General features: G+C 43.4%; 2 protein-coding genes across 3 annotated transcripts in view; one reads left to right on the top strand and one right to left on the bottom strand.

Annotated features, from left to right (window-relative positions):
* The window catches only part of nedd9 (neural precursor cell expressed, developmentally down-regulated 9), a 29606-nt gene extending 18336 nt beyond the window's left edge, over nucleotides 1-11270 (top strand). For both annotated transcript variants that reach the window (XM_034600045.1, XM_034600046.1), the window contains exons 3-7: nucleotides 6597-6695; nucleotides 6973-7110; nucleotides 8168-9343; nucleotides 9856-9945; nucleotides 10247-11270. In XM_034600045.1, coding sequence (XP_034455936.1) covers nucleotides 6597-6695; nucleotides 6973-7110; nucleotides 8168-9343; nucleotides 9856-9945; nucleotides 10247-10816 — 2073 coding nt within the window. In that variant the 3' untranslated portion in view covers nucleotides 10817-11270. The remainder of the gene's footprint in view (nucleotides 1-6596; nucleotides 6696-6972; nucleotides 7111-8167; nucleotides 9344-9855; nucleotides 9946-10246) is intronic.
* A 6027-nt stretch (nucleotides 11271-17297) lies between these two features.
* smim13 (small integral membrane protein 13) lies at nucleotides 17298-20268 on the bottom strand. Its single transcript, XM_034600230.1, has 2 exons — nucleotides 19756-20268; nucleotides 17298-18577 (listed from the first exon to the last, which is right to left on the bottom strand). Exons 1-2 carry the CDS (start codon nucleotides 19829-19831, stop codon nucleotides 18387-18389), a joined length of 267 nt encoding a protein of 88 aa, XP_034456121.1. The 5' UTR covers nucleotides 19832-20268; the 3' UTR covers nucleotides 17298-18386.
* Nucleotides 20269-22350: the final 2082 nt, after the last annotated feature.

Genomic DNA, 22350 nt, shown 5'->3' on the forward strand with positions numbered 1-22350 from the left:
GTCTGGAGCTCTCCTCCTCTCTGGCTGTTTGCTTTGATGCTGTGGCCTTGTCCTTGTGTGACCCTCCTGGGAGCCACACACACAGCTGCCCCCCTACCCACCCCCCACACTCCCTTTAAGACCTCGGAGCTTTGGACCATGTGGGGCAGATGCCTGGAACCCCCAAGCAGACAATGAGTCTCCTCACATTGAGGGGCCAGGAGAAGCCTCGTTACCATCTTTAAGCATTCCGCTCTTTCTTCATCTCACTTTGCTGCACTTCATTCCCTCTTTCTTCGGCTGCTCTGAAAGGCGTGTCTGTTTCACGCAGCCAGTTTCTCCTCTGTGCTCCCCCCTCTGACTCAGGCTCTGAGGTCACCCCGTTCAAAACTGGGTTGGGTTCAGAGTTCAAAGATCTCCGCCGAGCGTCTTATCTACTCCCACCACACGTCCTTTTCATTCCTCACTTCCTGCTTTCAGGAGGTCTGCTCCATGTATGGGCATTTCCTCTGTTCACTGTGTCATACCCACAGATCCAATCGGCTCATTGGTGCCATAAAGAGGTAAAGGCTGCAACAAAAGGATTAATAAACTCAAACACAACTCAAGGAAGTGTTCTGATGACTGTTTATGGGCTACGAGGGTGTGCCATCCACCTTGATAAAGCTCCTTTTGGAAGAACCCAGGTTTTGTGTAATGAATGGCTTGTTTGTTTGCTTCAGCCATATTTTCTCTGCCTAATCATGCACAGTGATCTCAGCAACAGATAAGTGACTTATTTCTTCCTGTAGCAGGCCGGCTCCTTCAGATGCTTGTCTGCTCTCCATTGTCGCAGTTGTGATGAATCACTGGCCCGTGATATTTGACCAAGAGGGCAAGGTCATAAATCAGCTGCACCTAAAGTAGTCTTCTCCGCGGTGTGCATACTGAGGGGACTTTCTCCCCTTGAAATGAAAATTTGAAGCAGAGATTATGATAAAATAAAAGTTCAAGGAGGAGAGAAGCTGCTTAAAACCCAAGGAGATTCAGTTTCATAGAACCGAAGACAATGAAAAACCAGGGGAAAAATACAAGCCACAGCAGCAAGTCTTCGGATGGCAGTGTCCCTCTGTGTGTTGGTCGGTCCACCACACAAGCAAATGACTTTCCATTCAGCAAATGTTGGTATGATAACATTGCAAGTAAAGATCTTGAATACATAGACTAGAGAGGCTTTTTCCATCTTTATATACAGTCTATGGGTGTACATAGGAAATCATGTTGGCATGCTAGTGTTAGCATTTAGCTCAAAGCACCCCCTGCCTCACAGAGCTACTGTAGAATCTCGGTCTTAATCCCTGTCAAGAGTTATGCTGAAGGGTCATTCAAGCCATTTCCCGTTCCACATTATCCTCTTTTCTTTTCTCTTAGAGGATTATATCATGACATTGTTATTTTGCCAAAATGTCAAACACATCTTTTAACGTTACGTCTCCTCAGATAATCACGCTGCCAAAGTCGGAGGATGCTTTGATCTGAGAGAATAAGCGATGATCCTTATTACTGCTCAAATCAGTGTGTTCTCTTTTAATGCTCCTCATTAGGGCCGCTGTCTGTTTGGGTTTAGCCACTTGGACGTGTTACGGAGACGGCTGAAGGCCTCGCAGGACTCGAGACTTAATTACTCGCATTAATTAGTTTGGCACTTTAATAAGCTGGTGCAGCTCCGAGCGGCAGAGAGGGAACATTATCAAGCGGCTCTGAGCGGCGTGGAAAATGGCCCCCAACACTGCAAGAGACATCTTTTGTGGTGTGATTCAGCAAAGCAGAAAAAAGCAGGTTATTACAGTTCAGAAACACACCCTACATTTAAGAGATGCAGTCATTTACAAAATATCACTGTTACCTCACATATGACTGATGGTTAGATTGTGGCAGCTGGTGGTCCAGATTGTATTTTTCTGCGTGTCCTTGGTTGACCCCTCGTTAAAACACGAACCTGTGGTGCCGTGCTGACAGAGCGAAAGGTAAAAGGAGGAGCGTGAGTAGAAGAACGGTGATGAGGAGGTGTGAAAGAGGAGACGGATGGATGAAATTCTATAGAGTGCATTCGCAACATCGCCGGCAGCGTCACTGTCACCATCTCTTATAACCCGATCTCTGGTGAAAAGCCTCGTTACGGTTGTTGATTTGTGTCAACAGGTCATTAGCACGGGGGAAGTGTGGGTGTGTGTAACCAATGAAAAGGTGTGAAAGGATGATTTCTTTTGAAATCGTGCACGCAGGTGTCATTATACACCCACTGGAAATCATGTAGGAATGAGCCATGCAAGGGTTAGGCAAGTGTTTTGGAAATTTAATAATAAAGAAGAAACACTTTATGGAGTCTTTATTTACAGCTTTCAATTGACTTAGATCCTCCACGTCTGTGAGACTCGACCAGAGGAATTAAACACCGTCTTTACAAGAGATATTCCCTCGTGTGTTGTTTTGATGACGCCTGTGGAGAAACTTGCATCTAAAACCTCCCACTGGTGTGTAGTTGGGTTATGATGTGTTGACTGCAAAAGCCAAAACATATGATTCACAGAATCAGTATTTGTTGCTGCATGTTTCTCTACTTATTTATTGAGGTTTCTCTTTTGGTTTGTCATCTATGCACACGTCACAATATGCAGATGTTCTGTAACGCATGCAAATTGATGTTCAAAGCAATTAACTGTGTTCCACTTTCATTCAGAACTGCAGCCAGTGATTATTTATCATATATTTAAATAATTGTTTGTGTGGCTCAACTTTTAGAAACCAAGATAACACTGAAGTAGTCTAATGCAACAGTCCAGCCATAAATCCTCCTTCCATGGAGGTTACAAAGTCCAGTTTCTATTTAACTGTTTTAGAGAGGTGTTTATTACTTTATGATAACTTTGGATGATGCAGGTTTTGGTGCTATTGAAACTTACTGTAAGATACAGAGAAGTGTTTCTGTTGTTTAGCCATTTGTGTAAAAAGGATAAACGAAACAGAAACAAAACATCTCTTCACATGTGTGAAACGAAAAAACTGCAGGGTCTTAGATTTTAATTACAATTTGCCCACAATAATATTTGTACAGCAACAATAACATCACCAGATCATAGTCATAATATGATTCTGTGGACAGATATATCTCCCGGACCCACAGCACCGACTTAACATCGAGCTGCCCATCAACACAAATACAACAAACTCATGAGGTAGTTGTTGACATTATGACGACACCTCTCAAATTACTCTGAAGTGAAGCTGAAAAGTCAGATCTGCCAAAAAACGCGAGCCAGCCAGGATGCTAAGTAAACACAGTATTGCTGAAAGAGCCATGAGTCACTCATCGTAACATGTAGGAGCGTTAACTAGGCCTCTATCTGGCTCCTCGGGGCACTGGTTTAAACCTGATCCCTCTTTAGTCTTTGCTCTGCCTCCTCCGTGAAGGAATCTTAAGAGCCTATCACCTGAGCGGGGACAAATGTTTACTCAGTCGCCCCAGCTCTTCATGATGTCATCACTCGCCTTAAAGACTGCCATTGCCGCCATGCGAGCGCCAACCTCATCGGAGGCGGTAAATATTTACCCAGCAGCAATTATAGCAGCGCCGAGCGGCCTCTGAGCAACAAGCCTGCTGGGTAAACAGAGTGCGGAGATGGGAAATAAATGAGCAGTGTGCATCTGGCAGCGCCGAGAGGAGCCGCTGACGGCAAGAGTGCCGCTCGAAGCGATGACCTGTACCTGTGGAAAAAAGGTCACCGAGGTCTGTGACGGACACCTCGCTGCCGTGTGCATGTGGCAGCAGAGTCCAGACGTCCGCTTATCGTCAGCACACGGGCTCAACCCGCCGGGACAGCAGCCGGGCTGAAGTGACCTTTTACCAAGCATCACTTTGTTGTCACTTAGTGAAAGGCGAAGTCCATATCTGCTGTGTCTGGTTACGAGCTCGGGGGGGAGATTCAACATTCACGACACATTTGCAAACAATTAAAACTAAATGTGTAAAAGTCAAGAATCCAGCTACAGCTGTTGTTTACACTCACTGTGGTAACAACAAGCTAATTAAGGCACTTTTACAGGCTCTAAAATATGTGAATAAAAGTAAGACAGTAATTATAGGAGTCACGGAAATCCATTAATACAAAAACTAAATATTATAGTGTACAATGAATTAATTCTCTTTTTTTGTACTATACACTACATGAATGTGTTAAACATAGACTGTATATAAAGATAGACGACATGACTGCTCCCCAAAAGTGAGGCCAAAGTGTCCTGATCAACCCCTGGTGGCTGGCTGCAGTATAGGTCATAGATTCTGCCTCCTCTGTGTTAGTGGATTGGAAATGGACCAATGTAAAAAGTCAAACCCTAAAAGATGGTTTTATCACACAAATATAAGTACAAGTGCTAGTTTTTCCTGTAGATTTGGTTTTAATTAGTTATTCGATTCTCTAAAAAAACTATTTTAAAAATCCAATTGCTGCTGCCAAGACAAACTCCAAATGCGCAAGACGGGATAATTTGTCTTTATTTCTGGATAGTGGGAGGAAGTTAGGATGTGTCGTCCATCTTCATATACAATCAGTCCATCAATCAATCCATGGTGTCGTATCAAATGACAACACCATGGTTTCCACTATAAAGTGGATAAAAACACGTTTGAAGGTTTTACACCCTGAGGTGTAGGAGAGGGGCTGCGTGAGAAGAGAGGAAAGCAGCGAGGCTATTTATTCCTGTGTTGGTTTATTTGGGAGCTTGGCTCGTCGTGTTTAAAGCCCTCGGTGTAGGTTTCAGCTCTGACCCCATAGGCCCTGTTTGGGATGATGTATGCACAGACAGGAATGCCAACAATGAACACCTTAAATCACCACGGGCTTGTTCAGATTAGACTTATGAGAACCATATGCACTACTGTTAGTCAGACTCCAGCTCAGATGAATGGCATTCCTTTCCATACTAGGCGACGTACTCTCATTTTCCGTTCCCTCTCACTTTCCCCCTCCTCCTCCTCCTCCTCTGTTTTGTTTTTTCTCTTTTTCATAAATCTCTTTTACAAACCAATTCTTCGTCTGCCCCTATGCTTCTTCCTCAGAAACATTAATCCCATTCCGAGTTGGCTGAGGTTACAGCTCCTGCTGCTCACGCTCCGATAAATGCGTCCGCAGTGCGAGAGATGGTATGAGGATATTAACTGTGCTACACGGCGACTGGAGACTGGGACTAAAGTCTTAAACCTCCCTTGAGACTCCCCCCCCCTTTGCCAGGAAGCCATGCGTATGGTTCCTATTTTCGAGCCCTGTTAATGAACCCTGCTGGTTCCATAGTGGCGATAGTGGTGCGTGGGGGCAGAGGAGGAGTGCGGGGCTGAGGGAAGGACATTCCCAGCATTCCTCTGTCTGTCTGACGCAGCAAGGAGGTCTGCAGCTCCACTTTTAGGGGGTTACAAGACAACGGGGAAGGGGGGGTGGGTGGAAACACTGGGATAAGGAGGTGAGGAGGGACAGATTATCACCGACAGGACAAGGAGGAGGGAAAATGTGATGAAATATTAACAGGGGTTAATGTCGCAGGCGGAGTGTAGGTGACGCCAGTGGTGTGAATTATGTTTGTTTTTCCCAAGTAATAATCACACCATTATGCCGAAGCCGGTCTGTACCACAGTGTCAAATATTTTAAAGGTGTGTTAAATCCTACAGCACCAAATGCCTGGGTTTTAATAGGAGGTGGTCATCTGTACCGATGATGATTACTTCACCAGAGTATGAAAAACCTCACAATCCAGCCAGTACTATGATAAAACTCCTTCTCCAACACAGTTTTAATCATAAAACCAGCTTCCATTCAGATGAAGTCAGTGCGAGCTAAAACGCAGGGGTTTAAATTTCTTCTGTTCCAGAAAGTGCTGCTGAAGTTTGACTTTAGCTTATTTTACTGCTTAACCACATTAATTTTACATTTTAATTCCATTTTCATTAGTTGAACTGAAGTCTACATCTGTCTTTTGTCCAGCGGAGCGCTTCATTGAATGTCGGCCCATCACAACAGTCTTTTGCTTCTATAGTCACAGCTTTAATATGCATCCCGCGTTTCAGGTTTCAGGTCTTTAAATCGAGAGTTGTGTTGCTTTTAAAACGAAGGAAAACAGCCAAATTTCCCTTTTTACAAGTGCAAAGTTCCTATCACATAAAACACTCTGATTCAGTACAACAGGGATTTGCTGTCATAGCCCAAGCTAGGAAGAACTGGAAGCTTTTATAGGCTAGCGTTAGCTAAGGGTAGCTACAACTTGCCTTCTCTTGCTGTTAAGGTTTCATATTTTACATATCTAAATTTAGAATGCAGTATTATAACCCTTACACAACCAGGATGTTGTGTTTTTGATGTTTTCTGAGCTACTGACCAGACAGAATCACTTCCCTGCAGCTCCACATTTCGTCAGTTGTTTCCTAATATTCTGAAACAGGGCGGATGTTCGGAACATATCTGCCTCCATTGTAATCAACAAAATGTGTGATCCTCAGCATTTGTGCGGAGCACTGCTGTTCTTCCAGGTGTCGTTATTTAAGCCGCAGCGCTGATTGTTTGTCTCTCCCCCTGCTGTGATTGGACAGGTGGTGACCCCGACCAGAGTGGGACAGTCCTACACTTATAGCCCAGGCCAACACAATCAGCAGGACCTCTATGACGTCCCACCCATGAGACCACAGGGGGTAGGTGTCTCGTGTTCCACAGCACGTACAGTTCAACAGTGGGACCTGTACTGTCTATTTAAAACACACCACATTAGGCAGCTGTTTTATTTTGCTAACACGTCAACATCACAGGTGATATCATATTGTGTTGCTTTGTTCTCGACTAGTTTTTCCCCAAAAAGAAATCAGAAGAATTATTGGACTGTTCAAATTAGCTCATATTCTAAAAGAACACATTAGCTCTTGAGTATCCTTTTAACTCTGGTGTTTATCTCATTTCACTTTCATGTTTCAGGTGTACGATATTCCTCCTGGTCAGATGTTTGCCGGTCAGCAAGCCGCTGCCAGAAACCAGGGAGTCTACGACGTCCCCCCCTCTCTACTCGACCACAGGACACAAGGCGTTTACGACATACCTTCCTCTTCACAAGGGGTAAGAGAACCTTTCAACAGCCAGTCCGTCTCCCACCACAATGAGAGTACACATCGTTTGTTTCAGTCAAATGAAGATGAATTAAGGAAGTGGCAGAGCCGCTTATGTCCGGAAAATAGTTATTTTACGTTTATTGATACAGTTCCTCGTATTTCTCTTAATTGTCTGCAGTAAATGAATAATACATCAAATGTCTCATTTATGGACATTCTTGTGGCTGCACCGAATGAGAGCTCTGCCTGCCAGTTGAGTTTAACCAAAATTCCATTAGTATGGCTCTGTCTGAAATCTCCAGCGTGGATAAAAAGTCAAGGCCATAACTCTTCTCTTTCCAGAACCTCTAAAATTTCACCAGACTTCCAGAGCCGACCAGGCAGAGCGCCACCAGTTTGTTTGTAATAACCTGAAATATGCTGGGACCTGTTATTTGCGTCGTTCCTAATTACAGTTTTGGGCGAGCCCGTCTAGCTGCAAAGAGCGTTTCAAGGCTGATGGAAATCACTTACTGGCCACCATTTTATTCACCTTGGTGCGCTTCCCAGCATGCTTTGTGTCATGCAGGCTGGGACACACACACTCTGCTCTGTCAAGCTCGTGGGAGGATTAAGCTTTGTTTTACTCTGTTGCTGCGTTAGAGAAAGGAATCAAATGCAGAAACTTAAGGGTTTCAAATGTGGTGTCTGCAGGAGCCAGAAGCTGTTTGACTCCCTCACGCTCTAGCTGCAGTAATGCTGTACACACAGTATCCAGTTAAAACCCACATCCACTGTATTTGCACAGTAACCAGGTCAGAGTCGACTGTTCTGTACTGTCACGTAAAGGACAAAACTGGCTCCTGCAAAACAAAAGACTGCAGTCAAAAAAACAGAGGCTGAATGAAAGAGTCAATGCATTCGTATAAGATAATTCAGACAAACTAGAAAGGCTAAGTAGTGGATCACATACCTCAACAACAGCCCAACAGTTTCCTAAAACTCAATCCAGCTGTACCAAACTTCACACACTCATAGAAATCAGGAAATTATCTAAAGAAATGTAATCTCATCTTCTTCCTCAGGTCTACTCGGTGCCTCCCTGCAGGACCAACCCTGCGCTCCAGGAGGGAAACTATGACTTCCCGCAGCCTCTCAAACACAAGCAGGAGGGCATCTACGACGTTCCCCCACCCGCCCTCACCAAGCCAGCGCAGAGCCCACAGTCCCATTATGATTTCCCCCCCAACGTGGAACCTGCTGTCCACCACCAACACCAGAATGCCAACAGCAATGAGGGCATTTACGACGTGCCTCCGCCTGCCCTTCTTTCAGGTGCGGTGTCTCAGAAGGACATATACGACATCCCTCGCGGCAAGCTGCCGTCCCAGCACAAGACCTCCCCCTCTGACAGAGACGGAAGCAAGGGAATCTACGACATGCCCGCTCAGGATGTTCGAGCAGTAGGAGACGTGACGGACGGAGTGAACCGTCTGTCATTCTCCAGCACCGGCAGCACACGCAGCAGCATGTCCACATCCTCGTCCTCCACGGGCTCCGGCTCTGAGGGCCGCCTCATTCTGGATGTGGACGCGGGTGTCCAGAGGTTATACCGCCTGCAGCAGGCCGTGGAGGCTTCAGTCTGGGCGTTGCATACAATGGCAGCTTCCCCTCACTGGAGGACGTTTCCCTTCATGGAGCGTCATGCTAACGACGTGCGCACAGTGCTGGACAGGATCAGGGCTGCTCTGGGGGACTTCGTTGTGTTTGGTCGAGGGGCTGCAGTGAACGCCACGTCTCTGTCGGACTCCAGCCTGCACAGCAAGCTGAGGCGGCAGCTGGGACGCCTGGAGGACTCGCAGCAGATCCTCCTGCAGATCTACCAAGTCCTGGAGAACTGCAGCTGGGCCCTGAACACGCTGGCCTCCTCCGGAAAGCACCACAACAAGAGCGACGACCTGGACCGCTTCGTCATGGTCTCCAGGACCGTGCCCGACGACGCCAAGCCGCTGGCCTCCACGATAGGCAGCAATGCTGAGCTGCTGTTCAGGCCGACCCACGTGGACGGGTCTTTCTCTAACGGGAGCACGCCTGACGAGAACACGATCCACCCGCTCACCTCTCCCTCCTCCGATAACGACAACTATGGGGACAAGACCAAGCCCTTCCCTGTTCCCTCCATCCAGGACAAAGACAACATGAACAACAGTGAGAAGTGTGTGAAAAGCTGGATGGAGGACTACGATTACGTGCACCTGCAGGTAAATGCTACATGAACACGTCAAGTTAAAACCCGTGTGTTGAGCTTTATACTTTTTTTGCCGTAGAACATTCTCCTGTAGATTTTCTTCTGTTAAGTGTGGAAGTTAGAAATTTTCAAATATACTCATATTGGGATAAATTGTCGTATTTTTGTGATCACTATATGTACATTGTTTTCGACAGAAGCATATTAGTGCTGCACAGGAAAAAGACTAACAATAAACAATAATCTATTAGGTTATAATGTGATATTGATCTGATTTTCTATTTATGTCGTGGCAGCAATAAGCTTCTGTACTTTTTTATGTTTTTCCTAAGTTTGTAGATAATGTTTCAGTTATTTTTGTGCAGACCAGCCAAAGTTCATTAGGGTTTTTAAGCTCATTGCGTCGTTGATTATTTTCCCAATGATATCAAAGCACAGAAGTGTGTTTCTGACTCGCGTTTCATGTGTTAAAAGTCAAACCTGGTCAACATGAGTGAGTTCTCACTCCTTGGTTTTCCTCCGCAGGGCAAAGAGGACTTTGAGCGTCAGCAGAAGGAGCTGCTGGAGAAAGAAAACATCATCAAACAGAGTCAAGTGCAGCTGGGACAAGAACAAGTGAGACTTTCTGTTTGTTTTCACTGTCACAGACGTTGTTACACTGATGAAGCCGCGAGCATGAGTCTTGGGGCAAGTTCAGGGGGAGAGATTTCTCTGTTTGAGTTATTTTTGGAACCAGCGAATATGCGTTTGAAAAAATCATGAGTTGATGATCAGAGAGAGTTACTGATTCTGTCTCGGAGTTTTAATCTCAGACGCAGCTTCTCGGAGCTCGTCCTCATCTGACTGTTCCTGTGATAAACCAGAGATATGATACATGCTAGCAAGCAACTAATCTGAATCCTGTCACCCTTCACAGATCAATCAGTTCAAGAAGCTGGAGCAGGAAGTGATCAAGCCCGTGGAGAATGACATCACACAGTGGACGCCCCACCAGCACTTGCCTGTAACCTCCGCCCCAGTAGCCCCAGTAGCCCCCGCCCCAGACTCTTCCTCCTCCACCCTGTCCCCCTCCACTCACATGTGCGCTCGCGACGGCCAGCTGCTCGGCTTCTACTCGGATCAGTGCGAGCAGCACTTCGTCACGCTGCTCAGCGCCGTCGACGCCTTCTTCGGCTGCGTCAGCACCGGGCAGCCTCCCCGCATCTTCGTAGCGCACAGCAAGTTTGTCATCCTCAGTGCCCACAAACTGGTCTTCATCGGGGACACTCTGTCCAGACAGGCCTCGGCCCCCGAGGTGGCAAACAGGGTGATGAACTCCAGCAACGTGCTGTGTGACTTGTTAAAGACGGTGGTGGCTGCGACCAAAACGGCCGCCCTGAACTACCCGAACACTGTCGCCATCCAGGAGATGGTGGACCGAGTCACCGACCTCTCACATCACTCGCAGCAGTTTAAAGAACAGTTGCTGCAAATGGCTCATTCATGATTTTCAACCATGTTGCTCCTGTACATTTCACCACAGTCTCCATGTGTACATTAATCTACCATAAATATATATATTTACAGCATGCATATATATATATATATATATATTAACATACATATATGTATATATGCTCTTCATCTTTCAGCTTGTTTGGATGTTGTAAATAGTCGGTCCTGTAAATATTTGCTCTATTTTTGTGTAGATTGTTTTATATTATATATGTAGATGCAGTGTTGGTGTCTCTGTAGGATACGTGGACATTTTTCATAACATTCCTGTTGCGTATTAAGAAGCACCTTATGAGATGTCCTGTTGTTTTTTTGTTTTCACCTGTAAAACGTCGTGGATGTGTGTTACTGCTGAGTGTGACAGTAAAGATCTCCTTGTAAAATCACGTTTAATGTCGATGTGTGTGTGGAGATTTCCACAAAGTAAAAGATTGTTCTTAACCATGTGACTGTCTTTTCATTTCTGGCATAACTCATTTGTTATAGTGAGAGAAAAACGAGCAGAGTGGTTTAATAAGTAAAAAGAAGGTGGTTATTATTGTTGTTATATCTTAGGGAGACATTTTATTTACTCATATCTGCCAGTGATATATCCAATTTATTGGAGTTAGATTTATTTTATGGTTAAAAATCACAATACATTTTCATATTAATCCACTTCATCAATACCATTTAAACCAACAGTGTTATTTGTGCTCGTGCAACATAACTGTTCCATAAGAACCTTCAATTGTAAAAGATGGAAAAATAACTTAAAGAAGAACATTGGAGATAGTACAAGTAAAAACTGTAATCTGGGGTCACTGAGTCTCCAAACAGTGCGATGACAAACAATGAAATCAGTGTCACTATCAACAAAATGAAATTATACACATGTGCCCTCATGAGCACTTGACCCCGTTTTTAACAATCTGTTTGATCCAACTTCCGCCGCCTCTCCCAGGAAACAGTAATTGTCAGTTCTGTGTAATTAGGTATTTTCCCTGCTGCTTTTAAAACATCTGGTAAAACGTCATAAACCTTGAATCCACAGTTTAACAAAAGGCACACAGGCAGATTACTGAAGGAGCATAGATGTGATTCCAAATGACTCACGTATGAGTACACTTATTATATCGAGTATTATTATTGAATTCATCAGAGAAAAGAAAGATAATAACAAGAATGACTGAGTAGAGCACAAACATCCACCAAGGACAAACAGTTCTCTTGAATTCAATCAAGCTACAACAAATGTCAGTCTCCTAAACTAGATCGACATATTATTTCCTGAGAAGATTAACAAAAGGGAACAAAGAATTCCTGGATCTGCCGCTTTAATGGATTCTTTCTTGGCTTGTGTCTCATCACTCCACCAAGTTTGATGTAATCTGTTAAGTAGTTTTTGTGTAATCTGGTTTACAAACAGACAAACCAAACAAAAAACACACGGGGTGAAAACATAACCTCTTTGGCAGAGGTAATAATAGTAAAGAGCTACATTTACAGATAATAAAATATCACTGTCACTGTGGTTTTAATCCAAAGTCTTGTCAAACCAAATCAAATCCCCGTGGACCCCTACAGGATATTTCTGATTCAAGTCATATCTGATCAGTCACTTGTTCCCTCTAATCGTGACAAGAGCTCGCTGAAAGACGGGGCTGAAAGGATTTCACATGAAGCGGGACAGAGCGGCTGGAATACGGTGGCCGTGCCAAATAATTCCTCACTTTGTTGCAGAACATTAGATATGACACACGGAGAATAATGAGGGGCAAGCAAAGGACGAGACGCCGCTATACATGTCCTCTGGACCGTGAGAAACGTGTTTTTCCGAGCGACACTATCAGCTGCAGCACATTCTCTCTGGTTCAAAGTGTAGGGAATTGATAAAATGTCCAGAACGACTGCGCGTCTTCTGCAACAGGGAAACAAACAACCTTTGTGTTTCCTCATCCTCTCCCTCTCTCCTCTCTCTCACTGTAATCTGAGTGAAATATAGTGTGACCCTGTGGAGAGGCGGCTCTGTGGATAGATAGATGGGCCTGCGTGAGGAAGAGATGCCCATGACTACTTCCTCCCCCCCTTCAGCTCCCAATCAGAAAATCTCATTAAACATCCTACAAGCTCACACAGGCTGGCACTTACAAGCAATCTAAGTGTTTTTATTATTCACTGCATTCCTCCCAGGGCTCTCCGGGGAGATAAGTAAGAAAGGAATTTGCAGTGGAAAGACTTCTTTAAAAAAAAAGACAGACGGTAAATCAGGAGACGTCAGATCCACCTTAAAGGTCCGTCTCTGTTAATCTGGCCGACAAAGGCAGAAAGCAGCAGCAGCAGTGCACTTTAAGAGAATAAAAAGGCATTGAAAGTTTTCAGGCTCACTTGCAAACAGATAGTCAGGTAACAGAGCCTTCGTCTTACAGCTGAAGAATGTCATTAGCTTTGCAGGCACTTGGTCATAAACTTTAACCGGTCGGAGGTGCAATATAAAAAGTCACAGGAGCAGTTTCATAGCAATCTGATTACTGTTGGATTGAATGATCACGTTGACTCGCTTCACTCGATAAGAGAAGACTTTAAACCTCCAAAGAGAAAAGTCAGGGCTTCACCAGAGTTATTGGGATTCATCCTCAGGGGACAATGCTAGATTCTGTACCCGGAGAGGCTAAGATACAAAATGAAACTGGATGAGTTCAACTTTTACATGCTAGTAGCACCACATCCTCTGGGCACCATGAATATAACTGCGACCATTAATAGAGGTTTAGCGGAGTTCTTCACAATCATGATTGGATTTGGATGCTTCCTCCTTAAGTAATGTGGAATAATTGAATTAACAAGATACTTTTCAGTAACAAATAAGGGCTTGAAGCAATGCAGCTACTTTCAGTTTGTTTGGCCTTTGCAGGGCAGTAATAATGTCAGGACATCGTGTGGCTCTCAACCAGTGAGAAGAATTGCTTTTGGCTGATGTAAATGCCGGAGACCTGGGGAGAGATTGATGAATCAATGAGTTATTTTAACTCTGGCAGCTTTAATAGATCCACCAGGGCCAGAACGCATAGTCCTGGACACAACAGCTGCAGAAGCTTCGGTGTGTATCCCGTCATCGGGGGCATCGTGCCCATCATCTCATTAACGACTGTCTTTGGTTGACCACAATTCCATAACTACGCAAGGTGCTGCACAGACAAGCTGCATTTTGTTCAAATCCCCTGGAGAGGTTTGTCTCCGAGCTGCCCGATGAGATACCGTCTAGTCAGGCAGAGAAACTGCAAAACAGGTATTGGACTGCTGAGATGGAAATTTGCAGTGAGAGCACCTGCAATCAAAACCTCAGCTGTTCACCTGTCTGTCGAGTGAGCAAACACACGGTAAAAGGTCATCAGAGCGATAACGTACTACACCTACAACCAGCAACTAGGCTCTCGCTATATACACACATATATAAAGTAAGAGTTGGAGGAGCGCTGGAGAGTCTATGTCATTTCCTTGGCTTACCACAATCATTTCCTGTAAAGTATTTGCAGGCTCTGAAATTACAGCTTCGTAGCTCAGTGGGGCCTCGAAAAAGGCCCCAGCTGCAGGCAGAGCTGAGGCCAGCCAAATCTGGGGGAGAGGTGGCATCCTCAGCATGAATCAAACTTGAGGCTAAGGTTTGCCTCATATAGGCAGTTTACTGTAAGGGTGGTTTCTTAATTTTCTGCATCTGTTTCCACTGAGTGACGGATGCAGGAGCTTCTGGACGAGTGGATTCTCAACATTTGAGTCATACCACAGTGAGATGTCTCCGTTACTGCACTCGGAATAACCCAGATCTATTTCTTGTTTACATTTGATTGGGTCGAAGCAGCCATACCACAGTGGAGACAAATAAATTGATCACCAGAGACAGGCCGAGGGGGCCAAGAGGGGGCCAAGAGGGCAAAGGGTCTCTTGTGAAACAGACTCTGTCTAAAGAGATCTGAATCTGTAATGAGTGGAATTCCTCGACGAGGGATCAATAAAGTCTTATCTATTCTTCTCTTAGCTTAGCTTAGCTATCCAGCTAGCATAACAGGATACTCAGCCACCTTACTTAGGTGTGTTAGCACAGGCTAGCTCCAGTTAGCATGCTAAAACAAGTGCTTATTCCTTCTCCCGTTCACTGGGCTGTTGTACGTTTTACACAAGTTATTACTGAATGAATCCGTTTGCATTTTAAACCATTTTACTGCTTATTTGGTGAATCTAAGCTTCTCACTCACCTGAGAACAATAACAGGAAGTTACAGTCTTTAACGCGTCAGGTGTTCCGGTGATTTCGCGCCATCCCGACTCACACCACATGTCATTGTAGCCCAGCCCACCACCTACAGGTTAAACTGTGTCACAGCATGTAAACTGTCGTAGTCGACGGAATTCATTCCGTGTCAGGAGAGTTCCTAAGAATTAACTTTATGAACTTTAATTCAAAATGTGAGGTAAATTAAATAAATACAAATGCATTTTGTGACTATGTTTTTACAGACTGGTACAAAATCAACCAAAAAGAGACACAAAATCCCTAGAAACAGACACAAAATCACTACTAATAGATCAAAATCAATAAGAAAGAGACACAAAATATCTACAGAGACACACAATTACTACAAGGAGACACAAAATCACAACTAATAGTTAGACAACAACTGAAAAGATCAACAAAATGGCCACAAAGAGAAAGGTCTCAGTATATATGAGTACTGGGAGTGACAGGCTTTTTACCTGTCAGTACCCAAGAGTCAATTTTCTATAATTTCTCCATCTTTAGAAATACATACTTACAAGTAAAGGTCCTGCATTTAAGATTTTTTTACGAGACCAGAAAAAGTATATAATCATCCCCGTCAAAATATACTTAAGTTTCAAACACTGGATTCTCGGCGCGTTCTCAGCTACTCAAAATGCAAACTGCTGCACAGAGAGGAAAAGTTGTGTCTCAGTCGTGAGAGAAATTCTCATTTGAGTTTCAAAAGAGCTGACTGACACAGAAAAAGGTCTAAAAACCACAAGCTGCAGTGAAATTCAAATCAGTTGAACTTTAAAAAGAGTCAACCTCTTACTTTACCCCCACGAATACTAAGCGTTTTAGAATAATCTGGCTTTAAAAGTCTGCAACTCGAGAAAACATAGTCTTTATTATAACAGGGGGGGGGGGGGGGGGGGGGGGTTTGCAGCATGTTTGCAGCCACAATCGTTGCATTAGGTACGAGCAGTTTAGGAATAAGCTAATGACCCTTGGGGGTGAAATGCATTAAGCCTTGTCAGAGAATAAAATGGTCTTTTAAAGCTCGGCAGACTCAGTATAGATTATACACACAGAAGATTAATTCTCTGCTCCGAGGTCTGGGACAGTAATTTATGGCAGCTATTAGAAATCGGGCAGCAGAGAGAGATTTCACTGGAGTCGGTGCATACTTGTTTTATTGTTTAGTTTTTTACTTTGGTAAGTTTTAGAGTCTGTTTTTGTCTCTAAATTCCCCTTAAAATTAAAACAGCTGCCCTGTTGGTGCCAGAGTAAAAAAAAAAACATGTCATTAACTTTACTCTGATCAAAACATGTGGGCAACATAAAACTAATTTACTTTTTATTATCTTTAATGGTTAATTGGAATCAGATCTGTGGAACAAAATGAGAAAGTTTTCAGGCAATGAGGTAAAAAGCTCAATATAAACCTTTTGAATCGTAATAAAGTGTAAATATTGATTACTATAAAGAGTACAAGTACCTCGAAACTGCATTTAAGTACAAAACATTTACTTGAGCAAAAGTAATAAGTTACTTCCCCCCCTAGTCCTCACAAATACTCACCTTCAGGCTCAGGTGTGTTTGGATGTTTTTTTCTATAAGTGCGATACTGCCCCCCTGTGGTCAAACTGTAGAAGGACGTGAGGGAGCTCACGTAGCCAACTACGTTTAAAAGGTTGTTGTTCCACGTCATCTGTCGGTATCAGCTACAAACTATATTGTCTATGGTCATGAAAAAGTCTAAATCTCAGGTGAAGGTTTGAACACAGCTGTGACAACACACAGCAGATCAACTATGATCCAGAGTTACAGAGGTACAGTGAAGGCTTCTGTAACACGAGGTTTCATCACAACCCTGAGTGTCGAGAGGTGGAGGTGATGGTGCACTTGCATTTGTTCAATCAGCTTTGTCTGTTTACATCTTACAGATTCTGTTCTTTGTCGATTAAACTGCTGAATATGTTCTAAATCAATCGATCATTTCAATAGTCAAACAGTAACTAGAGCCTTGTGTGAAATCAAATGTCCGACAGATGAAATGTCAAGAGTAGAAAAAGCTGCAAATCTGAAACATACGTCAATTGACTCATTATTCCAGCTGTAATAATGAATTTTAAAAGGCTAAAACTCAATTACTTACATGTGTATACACAGAATGAGGACAGATTTTTCTCTATTCTGCATCACTCACTTTCGTATTAAAGAAAACAGGACAGAGCTCAGTATATTCATGGCGTTGTTTATTTGAAGCTACAGCTCCTCCTCTGAAAAAAAAAAAAAAAAAAATCATCGCTGATAAGAAGGTGCAAGAGTAACATTGTACCTGGAGGGAATATGGAGCAGGCGCTGGTGAGCTTCGACTCGCCATGTAATGAGCACTAAGTGACTGCTGGAGGCCGGGTAACACACAGTGGATGCCATCGAGACAGGCACTGGTACAGACAGAGGCACAGGGAACGGGAGGAGGTTCAGACTCGTGCAGGTTTTTCTGCCTCGTCTCTTCTCCGAGACGTCAGCTAAACTATGTAGCAGCTTCTAAAACACCAACTGTCTCTTCCTTGAAACGTTCTCCTGACTCTTCAAGTATAAACGTGTGTAAAAAGGGGCGAAGGAGAAGTTGCAAGGAACAGGTCCCATTTCACATTTTACTGAAAAGAAACCTTGTCATTTGTCGGCTTTGGGCATCATCTACTGCACGAGACAGTTTCCACCATAACACGCAGAGTTAGTCACTGTGCGAGAAACAGGGAAATAACAGCGTGAACATTCCTTTCATTGCACTCTCTGTTGTAAATAAAGTTGTCAGTTGTACATATCACAATTTCAGTTTCTACCTTCAGTTTGTTCTTGTTGAAATGATGCGGACGAGCTCAGCGTTGACAGTTTTGCAGCCAACATCTGCTAAAAGTACACGATTTACAACATGTATGCAAGAGAGTGAATCCATCTCTTTGTGTGTTGGAGCAGCTCAACACTCCCCAGAGGCAGGAAGCAGCGTGGGAGCTGATGAAAGCCGGCCGGCACTACTGCAGAATGACTGTGGGACAGAGTGGAGCCCCGGTGTCACTGCTCAGTACATAAACATACAAACAGAGGACATAAAGAAATGGACAGCAATGTACATTAATGGCTTTTCCCTTTGAAACCAGAAGTTCTTCCTGGTTGGTTTAAAGTGTCCTGGTGAGGGGGGAGTAGTGTAGAGTGCAGGGTCGGCGGGGAGGATCTCTGATGATCACACGGTGGCGTCTGTAGCATCAGGGTGTGAGAGCGGTTTCCGGTGCAGAGACACAGTGGCCGTCAGGGGCGATCTACGAAGTGCTTTCTGGAAAGGTAACTCTTTGGCGTGCAGTCCTGGGCCGATTTCGAGCCGGGGCGTTCGCTGTGCGTTCGCTCTTGGTTTCGGACGGTTGAGTTTCAGCCTGTGGGGTGCCAGCGTCCCCGACAAGTTCACGCAGGAACTTGAACTTGGATAAGAAGAGCTGCCAGACTACATACCAACCTGAGGAGGGGGAGAGAGAGAAGATATTTTAGAGGAGAGAAAGGCTGAAAGTGTTATTACCCACAGCATTGTGTGTTTTTCCATCTCTCCATGTCCTAACTCGACCTGATTTCCTGAATCAAACACAGACAGGAGGGAGAAAATGAATCTACAGAGTGCCCTTTGTTTTACGCTGAAAACATGTTTTTTAAATTCACGTCATTTCCAAGAAAACATTCTGCCCAGTGCGGGGAAAACACTGACGTCATTTGTGTTCACCGACACCAAATGATGTGGTGTTTGCGCAGTCTGAGTTAAAAAGATGTGTCATAGATTACGTGTCTCCACATTCTCTCCCGATATTCAGAAATGAAACCAAAACATCCTGGATAAAAAAACGCCGCCATCTTGTGCCTTTGGATTCTCCGCAGTAGGGATGGAGGTCTCAACTGTCAATCATGAGGTTTCACCCCATCTTTATAAAACAAGTAACTGATTAAAACCAAACTTTGAGAAACATTTATTTGACCTGTACTTTGACTTTTAGTTTTGTCCAGATCTACTCGGGGCAGGGTTTATGACCTAAAGCTCAACCAGCCACCACGGAGCGATACAGATGTTTTGGCTTCACTTTTCATGTCGTCCATCTTTGTGAACAGTGTCAACACTTGTGGACGGACGTTAAAACCAGGTCATAAAGAAGAGAAGCATCTTCAGCTGCAAGAAGAAACAGGAACTGACATCAACTGACTAATAAAAACCACGAATGATATTATCTCCAAGTCTAAAACCGTTCCAGACCAACTCAGGACTCAGAAACTGGTTCATGTCTTCTTCATGGTCTGAAGACGAGTTTGTGAGGAGGAAGAAGAGGAAGAGGAAGAAGAAGAAGAAGAAGAAGAAGAAGAAGAGTGAAAGAGATGGTGAAGGAACAACCTCCTGACTCCTGCTGGGCACACGATATAAATAGAAACCTGTCAAAGACACTCAATACACCGAACTGCCATGAGGCCACAGTAAAAGGAGCAGTTCCACATTTTAGCTTTGGAAACTGTTTGTATTTCATTATATTCACAGCAGCTGTCTCAGTTTAAAGTCTCACACAGATCACACGTGTGGACTCCACCACACAACATGTGTTAAAGGTCGTGTGTGTGTGTGTGTGTGTGTGTGTTGTGGTTGGTCATGTTTAAACTCACCGAACAACATGAAGAGCAGCGCACAGACCAGTGTGGCCACAATGACCAGCAGCGTGAGCCCGACACTTTGCCACATCTTAGCCGGACTCCTGACAGCAGCAGCGGCATCAAACGCGGGGACGGTGGCGTGTGTGTGTGTGTGTTTATATCAGCTCCAACAAAAAAACAACAACAACAACAACAACAACAACACCGCCTGGCAGCTAAGCTAATGGGCTAGCTAACCGAAACAAACCGCAGCGCATCGCTAACCTCACACACCAGCGAGTTAGCTAGCGTGTAGCTAGCGTGTAGCCAGCGAGCGAGCGGGTTGGGCGAACTGAGCCCCCGGTGAAGCGACCTCAAACCCGGATAAGACTGTTAGCTCGTGTTAGCATGTGTTAGCTGACGTTAGCCGGTGTCCTCGGGTTAAAGTGGCTCTTCTGTGAACTACATCACTGCAGCCTGTGTTTGTTAGCTAGCATTAGCCACACACAGCCAAACAGGCGTCATAAAGTCAGACTGCGGCTGCGCAAGGCCCAGTGGACTTCTGGGTAATGTAGTCCGTCGCAGTTTATGCTCCTCCTTCTTCTGCTACTAATTATTACAACAATAGTAATAATATATCATGTTTACATACAAAGTGCACAAAAGTTAATTTTGTATTATTATATTAAAACCAGATTGTTATTAATTATTATTACTAATTATTATAAAGCAGCACTGAGCCCATACATTGATAATAATAAATGAACGTACGAATAAAATATATTATTATTATATTATTATGACATAAAATGTCATGCTTGTGCTCCGGACATCCAATTGAAATGACTAGATACTGTATTTGAAGAAGTATTAGATAAAGTCTAATATAAATACATAGATCGTAAGAAGCAAATACTTTTGTCTTATACAAACTATTAAGTTAAATAGAATAGATCAAATAAAGTGATCTTAATTAAAGTGGTGACCAAAACTAATCGCTACCAAAGGAGCAAAAGGTCCATTTCACCTTTTTTCTGTAACACTTCTCGAGGCAAATTTGTGATTTTTGATTCTGGAATAATTGAAATAAATAAACACTGACTTGACTCTTCTTTACATTTAGGTTCTTTGCCGCAACTTTGCATTAAAGGCAAAAGCTATTTTGCATCAGTCCAGCAGGAAGCGCCATAATCAAACATGCGTAACCTTCGTTTATATTTACCTGAGAAAGTTGTGTTACTTTACAAGCAGATGAGCAACTACACATTTTCCTGCCCTTAAATGAACCATAAATAAATTCTCTTTTTTCATGAGAAAGTTGCACAGGAAACTTCCACCTCGTGCTTTGTTTCACTGCTGCATTAAAACAGTGAATGGGAAGTGGTTGATGTTGATGACTATCTTATCCTGAATGACTAGATTATATAAAGTAGGTCATACATGTGACCTTTACTGCTGCATACTTACTATTCATCATAACAAAAAACTGCTGTATCATTAGAAGAAGGGAGGAGATACTGTGAACACACTGTCCACCTGTTTCACTCTCTCTGGCTCTAAATGAATCTGTAGGAACAAGTTGCCAAGTCTCGACTTGTGAACACTCCTGTGCTGAGTTTGTCCTCGCACACACTCCAGCCGCTGTTATTTGCATATAAGACAGAATGAGTCATGCTTCACGATGGCATTTTAAACATGTGTGAGGTGAAGAGCGAGTCTATCTGTGCGTGTGTGTGTGAGTACAGCCCCCAGGAAACTTCTCTGTTTTATATAAGCGTTTGTCACCTTTACAATGATTAAACGTAGGGTTTGGATTATTAGATTCAAACTTTAATTTAGTCAGATGTTTTGCAGAATTACAATGTATTTAGGGTTTTGTTAAAATGTGAAATAGGTCGTTTGTGGTGACAAATTGAATCAGCAGGTCCGTTAAAAAGCTTTAGACGTTACTTGTTAATGTGATTTATACGTAAAATATATCAATAAATTAAACTATAAAGAGTAAAAAGTACAATATTTGGCTCTGAAATCTAGTGGTTAGAAGTCAAGTACAAATACTAAAAAACTGTACTTAGCACAAATTACTATTTTAATAAATGTTCGTAGTCCATAGAACTTTACCTCCATAAAATCAAATGCTATTGTGGACACATTATATTTGATATTATACTAAAATGCATTTATACATTTTAAGCATGTTAAAAGTGCAGGTTTATGGTCCTGTTTTACTCAAATTTGTATTCATACTTCCTTGTTTTCATTTTTATTTTAAATGCTAATTTGTCCCATTGATAAAAAGTGTAGTTTATTTTTGTGTCATCTAATTGTGCTGAAATAAGATGTTCCACATCTTGACTCATACACACGGAGGCCAAATACGTGTGTACCTGTAATTTGCGTATTGTCTAAATACCTTGTATTTGTAATTTCTGCCAAGAAGGTTGAGTTTCTGTCTGTGATTGTTTGTCTGTGAGCAGGAATATGCAAAACCATGAAGCCTTGAGGAGGGGCCGGGTCTGACCAAAGGAAGAACCCATAACATTTTGGCTTTGATCTGGATCAGGGTGCAGATCCAGGATTTTATTTTTTCACTTTCTTTAACATCCTGAGACATTTTCAACATTTTCC

The sequence above is a fragment of the Hippoglossus hippoglossus genome, chromosome 11 (genome assembly GCF_009819705.1).
Source record: "Hippoglossus hippoglossus isolate fHipHip1 chromosome 11, fHipHip1.pri, whole genome shotgun sequence".
NCBI classification, from domain to species: Eukaryota; Metazoa; Chordata; class Actinopteri; order Pleuronectiformes; family Pleuronectidae; genus Hippoglossus; species Hippoglossus hippoglossus.